General features: G+C 38.1%; 1 protein-coding gene across 5 annotated transcripts in view; it reads left to right on the top strand.

The window, feature by feature from the left end:
- The window catches only part of SUCLG2 (succinate-CoA ligase GDP-forming subunit beta), a 318,185-nt gene extending 305,300 nt beyond the window's left edge, over nucleotides 1-12,885 (top strand). For all 5 annotated transcript variants that reach the window (XM_089919541.1, XM_089919540.1, XM_089919542.1 and 2 more), the window contains one exon: nucleotides 5,597-12,885. In XM_089919541.1, the coding sequence (XP_089775667.1) occupies nucleotides 5,597-5,862 (266 nt within the window). In that variant the 3' untranslated portion in view covers nucleotides 5,863-12,885. The remainder of the gene's footprint in view (nucleotides 1-5,596) is intronic.
- The last annotated feature ends 2,852 nt before the right edge of the window (nucleotides 12,886-15,737 follow it).

Raw genomic sequence — 15,737 nt, 5'->3', positions numbered from 1 at the left:
ATTAAAAAACATATAGTAGTGTACTTCATCTACCAATAAAGAGACAAGTTAATACCAATAACTAGAGTAAGTGAACATAAGAGTGAAGTATCATCTGTCTTTTCTTACTTTTAAAACAATTACTCTGATGAGAATAATTTAACCAGAGTTAATTACTGACCAAGTTGATGTGGTAGGCTACAGTATTGTCTCACATCTACTAAAAGACATTAATAGTTTCCATGTCCTCCTCAGTAAATTACAAAATTGTCTCAAAGTCAGTACTTTTTAGTAGCTAATTGCATTTTCTCAAGATGTTGCTCCTTATGTTTACTTCCTCTCCATTGTCTTCATGGTGACAGATGGGATTCAATGGCATCCCCCTGACTCTCCATCTCTGGAAGCTTCATTTCCTTTAACATCAGTGCCCTGGGCTGTTGTTTCTCCCCATTGCCCTTCCCCCTTTCCACTTAGGAACGCGTTATCTCATGAAGTATGGTGGCTTTATTGCATCCTCAGTAGATAGAGTTTCTATGGTCTATTGCCCTTCTTTGTAATCACCAATTCATCTCCTTTTTCCATTTCCTAGTTGCTCTGTGTCCTCCTATTCCATAGGAAGATATTGGCATTAATAGCAGTCATGGATCATAGGGCTTGAGATCCTTCCTGTATCCCGAAGCTTTTGGTAATTGCGTATAAAATACCATTTGAATAGTAAAGATGTAGACATGCTGCTTTCAAAGGTGATTCCATACTTCTGCAAGTGCAAGGAAGCTGAAAACAAAAAGAGTCTCGCAATTGTGCACTATATAAGGATAGTAACAATAATAGTATAATGTTAATGCTAGGGAATACATACCCTCAATTTTTCAGCTGAAATTTGTGAGAAAATATGAATACAAAAGAAGTCATATGCCACCTTCTTTTTCAGCCTTTTCTGTGTTAAGAAGTGAATATGGGATAGGTGTTAGGTGCAAGAAACTATAGCTTCTAGAAGCCAGAGAGGAGAAACTGGAAAATCAGAAAAGTTATTCAGTAGTTTCTGTCTGACAATCATGATTAACTTCCCAAGTAAATTCATCAGACAGTAACCTGAAACCCTGAGCCTAGGTTACCTCATATTTTGGTTATAGAGATATCACCAGTATTTCATATGCATTAATTTTTATGCAAATTATGACTTTCTACTTATTCAAATTGGTAATATTGGTCTGAGTATTTTATCAGATTAGAGAATTGATCCTCAAACATTCTCTCAGCATTCCACCTAACCCATCTGCTCTTATTTGTACCTGGATACTAATCTACAAACCAAATAAGCTGAATATCTTCCATTCACCCATCCAGATCCCCTGTGTACCTTTTTTTTTTTTTTTTTTTTAACCTGGGTTTCTGTCCCAAGAGGCTGCCATGAGCTTCCTTGTCCTTTGGCTTCCTTTTGATTTCAACCATTGGGAGCCCTGAGAGGAGACTGGAGGGGGAAAAGGAAGAGAGGTCTGGATATTTATTCTTCCTTTCTCTGAGGTTACCTTGTCCTGCATTTTCTCTAAACTGCTCTCAGAGTACACTTCTCTGCATGATTCTCACCTTCCAGGTGGTAATGGTAACTGTTCTTTCTGACATTGTGGGCATGGGTATGGTGAGAGCTGAGCTACCACTAACACTTTATTTTTGCAATATCATTTTTGTAAATAGTTTTCTGTAGTTTTGTGTAGTTTCTGTAAAATAAAACCTCCTCTAATTATCTTAATTTGAATATGCTTTCTGTTTTCTGTCAGAACTTATCGATATACCAACTCATCAACTATAGACTTGTGCTCATTACTGGGTGTTGTATATGGTTTATATTCAATATTATTAAATATGGCCATCTTAGCAATATAGATTTTGTAAAAGATTAACATAGTTTTGCCACTTTGAGAACCATTAAATAATAAACCAGCCATATTTTCATCAAGACTAAACTGAGAGGTAAGCAAAAGCTTGAATGAATTTGAGAACAAAAAATAAGACTTGCAAAAAGTTTATAATTGGCTCCTAACATTGGCAAATATTACTAGGCAAAGGCTGGGTTTAGATCTCCATAAAGAAGACTAGTTTTTCTTGTTATAAGGTATCATAGTGAAATTACTTTAGCCATGACAGAAAAGAAATTTAAAGTGAGGGAAGTGGGCACTCTAATGCGATCATAGAAGAATCATAAATCTCACTCAGATTTGGCCAGTGTGGATTTGAACAATAGGGTTTTAAAATTTTTTCTGAATGATAACTTCTGCTTTTGGAAAGATGAAATAGATGTACTTTCCCTGATCCTTCCCAATAAATAAAGCTACAAATTCCGGACATTATAGGTTAAACAAATACAGGGAGACCCTGAAAGATGGAGAAAAAAAGGAAAACCAGCTAGGAACCTTGTAACCCAGGAATGACATGGTGATGTGTTCCAGAGTTTTCTTTTTGGCCTCAGGGAAGAACAGCGTAGATAACACAAAATGGAATTCTAAAAAATGTTCAAGTAATCCATAGGAATGTAGGAAAAAGAAAATAAAGAAATAAAAAAGAGGAAAGACCCAGGAAACAAAACATGAAATGGCAGACTTAAGCCATAATACTCTAAGTACACAAATTTGAAGACAGAGATTAGCAGGATGGATTAAAAAAGATGACCAACTTATATTCTGTCTACAAGAAACTCATTTCAATTATTATGATATAGGTAGGTTGAAAGTAAAAGGATGAATAGAGATTTACCAAGCAAACATTAATCATACCATAAACAAATTATCTCAAAATGGATCTAGATGATAGAGATACAATTATAAAACTCTTATAAGACAACTTACGAGTAAAGTTTTGTGACCTAGGCAATAGTTTCTTAAGTATGACACCAAAAGCAACAAAAGAAAAAATAGATAAACTGAATTTCATCAAAATTGAAACTTTTTTACTACAAAGGATACCATCAAGAAAGTGAAAAGACAGTCCACAGAATGGGAGAAATATTTGCAAATCATGTTTGTGATAAGGGACTTTATATAAAGAACTCTTACAACTCAATAATCCAATTACAAAAATGGGCAAAGGAGTTGAATAAACATTTCTGTAAACAAGATATGCCATTGGCCAATAAACACATGGAAAGATATTGAACATGATTAGTCATCAGAAAAATGCAAATCAAATCCACATTGAGATACCATGTCATACTGAGATAGCTAAATCAAAGACAGGCAATAACAAGTGTTAGTGACGATGTGGAAAATGGGAATTCTCATGCATGACTGGTGAGATTGTAAAATGGTAAAGCCACTTTGAAAAACAGTTTGACAATTCCTCAAAATGGTAAACATAGAGTTACCATATAACCCAGCAGTTCCAAACCTAGGCATATACCTAAGAGAAAGAAAACATATGTCTACATGAAAACTTGTACATTAATGTTCATAGTAGTAGTATTCATCATAGCCCAAAGTGGCAAACAACCAAAATGTTCAACAATTGATGAATAGATAAAATGTATATCCATATGAAATATTATTCAGCCAAAAAAAAAGAATGAAGTACTGATGCATGCTACAATATGGAGGAACTTTGTAAACCTTATGCTAAGTGAAGGAAGTCAGTTACAAAAGGCCACCTATTGTATGATTCCATTTATATGAAAAGTCTGGAATAGGCAAATCCATAGAGACAGAAAGTAGGTTAGTGTTGCCAGGGGCTGAATGGAGGTAGGAATGGCTATGAGGCTTCCTTTTGATGATGAAAATGTACTAAAATTAGATAGTGGTGATGGTTATACCACTCTGTAATCATGCTAAAAACCACTGAATTGTATACTTTAAAAGAGTGAATTTTATGGTATCTGAATTATATACCAGTAAAGCTGTTATTTATAAAGTTAAAAAAAAAGAAAACAAAACAAAGTGGGTGTGGTTATACAATGTCAGATAAAGTAGACCTTGGACCAAAGAAAATTACCAGGGACAGAGAGAGGGTCAATACATACGATGAAATTGTCAATCCACCAAGTAGTATAGCTATCCTAAATGTGTATGCATCAAATAACCAAAATATGTGAAGTAAAAACTGATAGAACTGAAAAGAGAAATAGGCAAAACCACAATTATAATTGAAGACTTCAACATTCCTCTCTCAACAATTGATAGAACAACGATCCAGAAAATCAACAAGGATATATCATCAACACCATTAACCAACAGGTTCTAATCAAAACATATAGAACACTCACACTCCTCCCAACTACAGCAAAATACACATTCTGTCCAAGCATTCATAGAACATATACTAACATAGACCATAAGTGGGCCATAAACCAAACCTCAACAAATTTTAAAGAATTGAAATTGTACAGATTGTGCCCTCAAGCTGGAAGTGAAAAACAGAAAGAGCACAGGAAACTCTCCAAATGCTTGGAAACTAAACAATGCACTTCTAAATAACCCATAGGATTAGAAAAGATGAAAAGCCTCATAATCTAATTAGGAAACTAGAAAAATAAGATCAAATTAAACCCAAAGCAAGTACAAGGAAGGAAATAATAAATATAAGCATAGAAATTAATAAAATTCAAATACTTGCACGTTTTTGCACATGTGTTTGCGTATGTGTGCATGTATGTGGGTGTGTGCAGGGGTGTGTACATGTATTTGTGCATGTGTGTGTGGGTGTGTGTGCACATACGTTTGTATGCATATGTTGTTACAATGAGGCTCTAGTATTTCACTTTTCCTCTCTTGACAGCTGCTGAAAATCTTTGGCCAGGTGTTCTAAGCTTCTCCTTGAAGTGTCTGTCATTCTTGTCCCACCCTGCGGTGTGCTAGGGTAGGATTCCTGTTATTCCTCATTTAAAGAAATGAGCTCCCTAACATTTAAAGGAAGGTGCCGAGCTTCTCCTTCTGATTGCTTGATCCTGTAGCTTTCTATCTCTCCTTCATAGATCTTTTTATCTGCTCTGCTTGAGCTGCAGGCACAGGATGACTTTCAAACCACTCTCCTTTGGAGAGACAAGCTGATTAAGTCCAAGTTGTAAAAATCTTTCTGATTCTAGAAACATAGGCTTGGTGATACCCTCCTCCCATTTGCTATAAAAGCCTAGAATCTTGCATCATTATTCTGTTACTCCCTCCAGGACATTAGTTATGGCAAAATGTGTTCACATGCACATTTGGACCCACACGTTCACAGGCTCATGTGCCTGCATAACCATGTCAAAGCCAGGCAAGTGCCAGCAGGTGAACCATAGAAGCCATATCAGTGCCTCTGTGCCCGGTTGTCCTCCACTGCATCTGGGTGGTCGGAATCCCTTCAAGGTAGGGTGGGCAGTGTTTTTTGAGGGGATGATCCCTTCTACCTGATGAGGTCGGAATCTCCCCCAGTGCCTTACTCTTCACTGGAGAGGGATATATTTGACTGGATGAATTATATTTGACAGTTCCCGTCCCTGGTTTACAGGAAAGAACATTCCATCCACTTACATTGTAGCCATTTTTGTAAAAATTGCCATTAAATTATACCTAATTGCAGAAAAGACTACTCATAACCATTGGTGTTAGATTTATTCAAAATCAATCATTTTCTATTTAAAATTTACATGAAGGGGGACCTTCAAGATGGCAGAGGAGTAAGACGTGGAGACCACATTCCTCCCCACAAATACATCAAAAATACACCTACATGTGGAACAACTCCTACAGAACACCTACTGAACGCCGGCAGAAGACCTCAGACTTCCCAAAAGGCAAGAAACTCCCCACGTACCTGGGTAGGGCAAAAGAAAAAAGTAAAAACAGAGACAAAAGAATAGGGACAGGACCCGCACCTCTGGGAGGGAGCTGTGAAGGAGGAAAAGTTTCCACACACTAGAAGCCCCTTCACTGGCGGAGACGGGGTGTGGCGGACGGGGGGAGTTTTGGAGCCACGGAGGAGAGCACAACAACAGGGGTGCAAAGGGCAAAGTAGAAAGATTCCCATACAGAGAATCGGTGCCAACCAGCACTCACCAGCCTGAGAGACTTGTCTGCTCACCCACCGAGGCGGGCGGGGGCTGGGAGCTGAGGCTCAGGCTTCGGAGGTCAGACCCCAGCGAGAGGACTGGGGTTGGCTATGAACACAGCCAGAAGGGGGCTACTGAGACACAGCTAGCCAGGAGGGAGTCTGGGAAAAAGTATGGTACTGCCTAAGAGGCAGGAGACCATTGTTTCAGGGTGCGAGAGGAGAGGGGATTCAGAGCACCGCCTAAACAAACTCCAGAGATGGGCGCGAGCCGCGGCTATCAGCGCGGACCCCAGAGACGGGCATGAGATGCTAAGGCTGCTGCTGCAGCCACCAAGAAGCCTCTGTGCAAGCACAGGTCACTATCCACATCACCCCTCCCGGGAGCCTGTGCAGCCTGCCACTGCCAGGGTCCCGTGATCCAGGGACAACTTCCCCAGGAGAACACATGGCGCGCCTCAGGCTGTTGCAATGTCACGCCAGCTTCTGCCGCCAGAGGCATTACATACCCCTCCCTCCCCCCCCCCCGGGCCTGAGTGAGCCAGAGCCCCCTAATCAGCGGCTCCTCTAACCCCGTCCTGTCTGAGTGAAGAACAGACGCCCTCAGGCGACCTACACGCAGAGGCAGGGCCAGATCCAAACCTGAACCCCAGGAACTGTGCGAACAAAGAAGAGAAACGGAAATTTCTCCCAGCAGCCTCAGGAGCAGCATATTAAATCTCCACAATCTACTTCATGTACCTGCATCTGTGGAATACCTGAATAGACAACGAATCATCCCAAAATTGAGGCAGTGGACTTTGGGAGCAACTGAAGACTTGGGGTTTGCTTTCTGCATCTAATTTGTTTCTGGTTTTATATTTATCTCAGTTTAGTATTTAGAGCTTATTATCATTGGTAGATTTGTTTATTGATTTGGTTGCTCTCTTCCTTTTTTTAATAGATATATATTTTTTTTTTTTCCTTTTTCTCCTTTTGCGAGTGTGTATGTGTATGCTTCTTTGTGTGATTTTCTCTGTATAGCTTTGCTTCTACCATTTGTCCTAAGGTTCTGTCTGTCTGGTTTTGTTTTGTTTAGTATAGTTTTTGGTGCTTGTTATCATTGCTGGATTTGTTTTTTGGTTTGGTTACTCTCTTCTTTCTCTCTTTTTTATTACTTTTTAAAATTTTTTAAATAATTTGTTTATTTTACACTTTAATAACTTTATTTAATTTATTTCTTCTTCTTCTTCCTTTGTTTCTTTTTTTTCCTCCCTTTTCTTCTGAGCCGTGTGGCAGACAGGGTCTTGGTGCTCCAGCCAGGTGTCAGGCCTGAGCCTCTGAGGTGGGACAGCGGAGTTCAGGATATTGGTCCACCAGAGACCTCCCAGCCCCACGTAATATCAAACGGCAAAAGCTCTCCCACATTTCTCCATCTCAACGGTACGACCCAGCTCCACTCGATGACCAGCAACCTACAGTGCTGCACACCCTATGCCAAACAACTAGCAAGACAGGAACACTACCCCACCCATTAGCAGAGAGGCTGCCTAAAATCATAATAAGTCCACAGACACCCCAAAACACACCACCAGACATGGCCCTGCCCACCAGAAAGACAAGATCCAGCCTCATCAAGCAGAACACAGGCACCAGTCCCCTCCACCAGGAAGCCTACAAAACCAACTGAACTGACCTTACCCACTGGGGACAGACACCAAAAACAACAGGAACTACGAACCTGCAGCCTGCGAAAAGGAGACCCCAAACACAGTAAGTTAAGCAAAATCAGAAGACAGAGAAACACACAGCAGATGAAGGAGCAAGGTAAAAACCCACTGACCAAACAAATGTAGAGGAAATAGGCAGTCTACTGGAAAAGGAATTCAGAGTAATGATAGTAAAGATGATCCAAAACCTTGGAAATAGAATGCAGAAAATATAAGAAATGTTCAACAGGGACCTAGAAGAACTAAAGAGCAAACAAACAGTGATGAACAACACAATAAATGAAATTAAAAATTCTCTAGAAGGAATCAATAGCAAAATAACTGAGACAGAAGAATGGATAAGTGACCTGGAAGATAAAACAGTGGAAATAACTACTGTAGAGCAGAATAGAGAAAAAAGAATGAAAAGAATTGAGGGCAGTCTCAGAGACCTCTGGGACAACATTAAATGCACCAACATTCGAATTATGGGGGGCCCAAAAGAAGAAGAGAAAAAAAGGATCTGAGAAAATATTTGAAGAGATTATAGTTGAAAACTTCCCTAATATGGGAAAGGAAATAGTCAATCAAGTGCAGGAAGCACAGAGAGTCCCATACAGGATAAATCCAAGGAGAAGCATGCCAAAACATATATTAATCAAACTATCAAAAATTAAATACAGAGAAAAAATATTAAAAAGCAGAAAGGGAAAAGCAACAAATAACATACAAGGCAATCCCCATAAGGTTAACAGCTGATCTTTCATCAGAAACTCTGCAAGCCAGAAGGGAGTGGCAGGACATATTTAAAGTGATGAGGGAGAAAAACCTACAACCAAGATTACCCAGCAAGGATCTCATTCAGACTCGATGGAGAAATTAAAACCTTTATAGACAAGCAAAAGCTAAGAGAATTCAGCACCACCAAACCAGCTTTACAACAAATACTAAAGGAACTTTCTAGGCAGAAAACACAAGAGAAGGAAAAGACCTACAATAACAAACCCAAAACAATTAAGAAAATGGTAATAGGAACATACATATCGATAACTACCTTACATATAAATGGATTAAATGCTCCAACCAAAAGACATAGACTGGCTGAATGGATACCAAAAAAAGACCCGTATATATGCTGTCTACAAGAGACCCAGTTCAGACCTAGGACACATACAGACTGAAAGTAAGGAGATGGAAAAAGATATTCCATGTAAATGGGAATCAGAAGAAAGCTGCATTAGCAATTCTCATATCAGACAAAATCGACTTTAAAATAAAGACTATTACAAGAGAAAAAGAAGAACACTACATAATGATTAAGGTCTCAATCCAAGAAGAAGAGATAACAATTGTAAATATTTATGCCCCAACATAGGAGCACCTCAGTACATAAGGCAAATACTAACAGACATAAAAGGGGAAATCAACAGTAACACAATCATAGTAGGGGACTTTAACACCCCACTTTCACCAATGGACAGATCATCCAAAATGAAAATAAATAAGGAAACACAAACTTTAAATGATACATTAAACAAGTTGGACTTCATTGGTATTTATAGGACATTCCATCCAAAAACAACAGAAAACACTTTCTTCTCAAGTGCTCATGGAACATTCTCCAGGATAGATCATATCTTGGGTCACATATCAAGCCTTGGTATATTTAAGAAAATTGAAATCGTATCAAGTATCTTTTCTGACCACAACACTATGAGACTAGATATCAATTACAGGAAAAAAACTGTAAATATACAAACACATGGAGGCTAAGCAATACACTACTAAATAACCAAGATATCACTGAAGAAATCAAACAAGAAATCAAAAAATACCTGGAAACAAATGACACTGAAAACACGGCGACACAAAACCTATGGGTTGCAGCAAAAGCAGTTCTAAGAGGGAAGTTTATAGCAATACAGTCCTACCTCAGGAAACAAGAAAAGTCTCAAATAAACAACCTAACCTTACACCTAAAGTGTTCATACAAAGAAGAACAAAAAACCCTGAAAGTTAGCAGAAGGAAAGAAATCATAAAGATCAGGTCAGAAATAAATGAAAAAGAAATGAAGGAAACAATAGCAAAGATCAATAAAACTAAAAGCTGGTTCTTTGAGAAGATAAACAAAATTCATACACCATTAGCCAGACTCATCAAGAAAAACAGGGAAAACACTCAAATCAATAGAAATAGAAATGAAAAAGGAGAAGTAACAACTGACACTGCAGAAATACAAAGGATCATGAGAGATTACCACAAGCAACTATATGCCAATAGAATGGACAAACTTGAAGAAATAGACAAATTCTTAGAAAAGCACAGCCTTCCAAGACTGAACCAGGAAGAAACAGAAAATATAGTCAGACCAATCATAAGCACTGAAATTGAAACTGTGATTAAAACTCTTCCAAGAAACAGAAGCCCAGGACCAGATGGCTTTACAGGCTAATTCTATCAAACATTTAGAGAAGAGCTAACATCTGTCCTTCTCAAATTCTTCCAAAATATAGCAAAGGGAGGAACACTCCAAAGCTCATTCTATAAGGCCATCATCACCCTGATACTAAAACCAGATGAAGATGCCACAAAAAAAGAAAACTACAGGCCAATATCACTGATGAACATAGATGCAAAAATCCTCAACAAAATATTAGCAAACAGAATCCTACAGCATATTAAAAGGATCATCCACCATGATCAAGTGGGGTTTATCCCAGGAATGCAAAGATTCTTCAATATATGCCAGTCAATCAATGTGGCACACCATATTAACAAACTGAAGGAGAAAAAACATACGATCATCACAAAAGATGCAGAAAAAGCTTTTGACAAAAGTCAACACCCATTTATGATAAAAACCCTCCAGAAATTAGGCATAGAGGAAACTTACCTCAACATAATAAAGGCCATATATGACAGATCCACAGCCAACATTGTTCTCAATGGTGAAAAACTGAAACCATTTCCACGAAGATCAGGAACAAGACAAGGTTGCCCACTCTCAGCACTCTTATTCAACATAGTTTTGGAATTTTTAGCCACAGCAATCAGAGAAGAAAAAGAAATAAAATGAATCCAAGTCAGAAAAGAAGAAGTAAAACTGTCACTGTTTGCTGATGACATGATACTATACATAGAGAATCCTAAAGATGCTACCAGAAAACTACTAGAGCTAATCAATGCATTTGGTAAAGTAGCAGGATACAAAATTAATGCATAGAAATCTCTTGCAACCCTATACACTAATGATGAAAAATCCAAAAGAGAAATTAAGGAAACACTCCCATTTACCACTGCAACAAAAAGAATAAAATACCTAGGAATAAACCCACCTATAAGGAGACAAAAGACCTGTATGCAGAAAACTATAAGACACTGATGAAAGAAATTAAAGACACTACAAACAGATGGAGAGATATACCATGTTCTTGGATTGGAAGAATCAACATTTTGAAAATGACTCTACTACCCAAAGCAATCTACAGATTCAGTGCAATCCCTATTGAACTACCAATGCCATTTTTCACAGAACTAAAACAAAAAATTTCAAAGTTTGTATGGAAACACAAAAGACCCCGAATAGCCAAAGCAATCTTGAGAAAGAGAAATGGTGCTGGAGGAATCAGGCTCCCAGTCTTCAGACTATAGTACACAGCTACAGTAATCAAGACAGTATGGTACTGGCACAAAAACAGAAATATAGATCAATGGAACAGGATAGAAAGCACAGACATAAACCCACGCACATATGGTCACCTTATGTTTGATAAAGGAGGCAAGAATATACAATGGAGAAAAGACAGCCTCTTCAATAAGTGGTGCTGGGAAAACTGGACAGCTACATGTAAAAGAATGAAATTAGAACACTCCCTAACACCATACACAAAAGTACACTCAAAATGGATTAATGACCTAAATGTAAGGCCAGACACTATAAAACTCTTAAGGAAAACACAGGCAGAACACTCTATGACATAAATCACAGCAAGATCCTTTTTGACCCACCTCCTAGAGAAATGGAAATAAAAACAAAAATAAACAAATGGGATCTAATGAAACTTAAAAGTTTTTGCACAGCAAAGGAAACCATAAGACGAAAAGACAATGCTCAGATTGGGAGAAAATATTTGCAAATAAAGCAACTGACAAAGGATTAATCTCCAAAATATACAAGCAGCTCATGCAGCTCAATATCAAAAAAGCAAACAAACCAATCCAAAAACGGGTAGAAGGCATAAATAGACATTTCTCCAAAGAAGATATACAGATTGCCAACAAACACAAGAAAGGGCGCTCAACAGCACTAATCATTAGAGAAATGCAAATCAAAACTACAATGAGATATTATCTCACACCAGTCAGAATGGCCATCATCAAAATATATACAAACAATAAATGCTTGAGAGGGTGTGGAGAAAAGGGAACCCTCTTGCACTGTTGTTGGGAATGTAAATTGTTACAGCCACTATGGAGAACAGTCTGGAGGTTCCTTAAAAAACTAAAAATAGAACCACCATATGATCCACAATCCCACTGCTGGGCATATACCCTGAGAAAACCATAATTCAAAAAGAGTCATGTACCAAAATGTTCATTGCAGCTCTATTTACAATAGCCAGGACATGGAAGCAACCTAAGTGTCCATCAACAGATTAATGGATAAAGAAGATGTGGCACATACATATAATGGAATATTAGTCGGCCATGAAAAGAAACAAAATTGAGTTATCTGAAGTGAGGTGGATGGACCTAGAGACTGTCATACGGAGTGAAGTAAGTCAGAAAAACAAATACCATATGCTAACACATGTATATGGAATGTAAAAAAAAAAATGGTTCTGAAGAACCAAGGGGTAGGACAGGAATAAAGACACAGACGTAGAGAATGGACTTGAGGACACGGGGAGGGGGAAGGGTAAGCTGTGATGAAGTGAGAGAGTGGCATGGACATATATACACAACCAAATGTAAAATAGATAGCTGGTGGGAAGCAGCCGCATAGCGCAGGGAGATCAGCTTGGTGCTCTGTGACCACCTAGAGGGGTGGGAGAGGGAGGATGGGAGGGAGACGCAAGAGGGAGGAGATGTGGGGATAAGTGTATATGTATAGCTGATTCACTTTGTTATACAGCAGAAACTAACACACCATTGTAAAGCAATTTTACTCCAATAAAGATGTTTTAAAAAATAAATAAAATGAAATTTCTATTCTATCCCTTAATATGTTCATGTTTGCTAAGTTTTAAGATTCAGATTACATGGAAGAAAATTTATACCTTTACAACTATGCCAGTCTAATAACAGTAGTTTGTTCATTAACTATTTTTACTTGCTTTCCAATTTTTCTTTGAGCAATGAATAAGAAGAAAACAGTACTTCCAGAAGAAAGCAGTACTTCAGTTAAAATAGAAAAACATTATAAAATATTTTGTCCGCTTAAAACATACGTTTGTCCACAAAATCATTTTTTTCTTACATATTGTTATAAAATAGCTTTTTCAGCTTTCTCATTGTAGCTTGATTTGTAAGAGATTTCAACAATGTCAGCCAAGAACTTTTTCACTTTTTACAAGCTGCTATACTTGTTTTGTACAGCGAATACACACAAGTGGATATAATCTATAATCAGCCTACATATTCTTTGGCAATAAATGCAATACTCAGGGACGTGTTATAAACTCTAGTATCTTCCTGTTACATAAGTGGCTCAGAAGAGATAGAAAAGCTTCCCAAAGAGTTTAGCTTACTTCCAGAGAGAAATCTGGCTCACCCACTCACAGATAAGAAATATATAGACACTTTGAATAAGCTTCATGATTGCAATATGTGAGAATATTCATTCCTTTTACTTTCCCCTTGAGAAAGTTAGATTTAATTGAACATTTATTTTAGGATGAAGAAAAAAAAGAAAACCGCTGTTTCCTGAACCTGAAAACAAATCAAGGGCAATTTTTTCCCCTGAAATTTATCTGCATCTCTGCCTCTTTATGGCCTCTATCTGTGAAAGCAGAGCTGCAATAAGTTCATGTATTCATTAAATAAACATTGGTGGAGGACATACTAGGTATATATGACAGTAACCAAGATAGACATTGTCCTTTCTCTTCATGACACTGACATTTTCATGGGGAGATAGACAAAGAAAACGATCAACAAGCAAAATCATTGCAAATTTTGATAAGTACAACAAAAGAAATTGCTTGACAGGATAAGATCTCCAGATATAGCAATGAAGAAAGGTCTCTTCGGGGAGAGGCTATTTTAGCTGAGATAGGAGGAAACAAGCGGGATAAAGAGTGATTCAGGCAGGGAGAACAATGGCCTTGAAACAGGAAAGAACTTGAGGATGGCCAAGGGGTGTGGGTATAATGTTTCTGGCTCCATGGGAAACAGGGTTAGGCAGAGAAGCAGAGGCTGGATTCCAGAAGCTCCGAGTTTAATGCGTTTGGATTTATTCTAAGTGTGAGGGCAAGTCATTGAAGATTTTAAGCTAGATAAAGATAATCTTATTATTCTGCCTACCTTGTGGAAGATGCATTAGGGGAGGCCAAGGATAATAGAGAGAGAAGTTTAAAAACAAAAACTTTTTTTAAAGAGACCCGGCAACCAGGGATAACTGTCGGAGCCAGGATGGAGGTAGAAAAAAACTTTGTGATATATGTTGGAAGGGAGAGTTGATGGAAGTTGTTGATGGCTTTGAAGTGGGAGGAGAGGTAAAGGGAGAAAGCAAAGAGGACTCCTCTGTTTCTGGCTTGAGTGAGTGGATCTTGGTGCCTTTTACTAAAAAGGCCACATTTCAGGGCTTCCCTGGTGGCGCAGTGGTTGAGAGTCCGTCTGCCGATGCAGGGGACACGGGTTCGTGCCCCGGTCCGGGAGGATCCCTCATGCCGCGGGGCGGCTGGGCCCGTGAGCCATTGCCGCTGAGCCTGCGCGTCCAGAGCCTGTGCTCTGCAACGGGAGAGGCCACGGCAGTGAGAGGCCCTTGTACCGCAAAAAAAATAATAATTTAAAAGTAAATAAAAAGGCCATATTTCATATCTGTACAAGGAATACAACAGTTTTTCTTACTTGTTAGTGTTTCAAATGATGTTAAGCATACAATGTGAGACTTTTACCTTTTATCTCACGCTTATCAGTTTTTTTATTGGCTCATAAGTATAGATTTCTACAGTTACGCAATACATTACATGGATAATGTTGATATCAGTTGTTGTTTTTAAAAATGAAAGACTCCTACTCTTAGAAGCAATTTCTTACGTATATCCAGTGGATGTGACACTAACGTTTATCATCGAAAAATAAGCACAAGAGTTGATGTAAAGCTTTCTCTCAAGTATCCATTGTGTGGTCCATAATTCACCCTGAAGAGCTGGTACTATGATAGCAAGAGGTTCTCTCAAATATATTTATAACAATATAACCGTAGATTTCTGTTTTATACAGGTCAGTGGAGAATCATCACTGCTGAATCAATGTATCTAACTTCTTGAATGTCTGAATTTAAAAAGAATACATTTCTGCTAAGATTCCTATCAACTCTTGCTGATTATGTTTCATAAAAGCAAATTCTTGTACAGTGGGCTTTTAAAAGGACCAATTTTCTGCTTCTCCTGACTATATGAGACATTCAGGAATTAATGAAAAAAACAATGCCTGTCTGGTTTGTAAGCATCACAGTCATATTTCTGCATAAATTCTCATAGGTCAACTCAAAAAACAGTTCAGAGTCAAAATCTCATCTAGTCACCTAGATTGAAAACTAATTTCTTTAAAGTATATCCTATATTAAAGCTCTTTCATGCAAATAAATAGCAAGTGCCTTATCCTCTCTTCCTTTATTAGTTGGGCATGTCATGAATTTGAATAGAACATTTTGTTCTGTACTCTAATTACATGCATTATCAGGAAAAATCTATTCCTTGCATACATATCATTAGAAGCAGCTCTGCGAGTGTGGTTCTATCATAGGGCTCATCACGGCAGTTCATCGTAATATAGACAGTTTAATCTTTTTGTTTCATACAAGATTAAAAGTCACTTGATATCCATTTCTT

The sequence above is a fragment of the Delphinapterus leucas genome, chromosome 10 (genome assembly GCF_059928025.1).
Source record: "Delphinapterus leucas isolate spDelLeu-1000000601 "Yukka" chromosome 10, BTC_Dleu_Yukka2, whole genome shotgun sequence".
NCBI classification, from domain to species: domain Eukaryota; kingdom Metazoa; phylum Chordata; class Mammalia; order Artiodactyla; family Monodontidae; genus Delphinapterus; species Delphinapterus leucas.
Note: the sequence above shows the minus strand (reverse complement) of the source record. Positions and strands in the feature narration are given on the sequence as shown.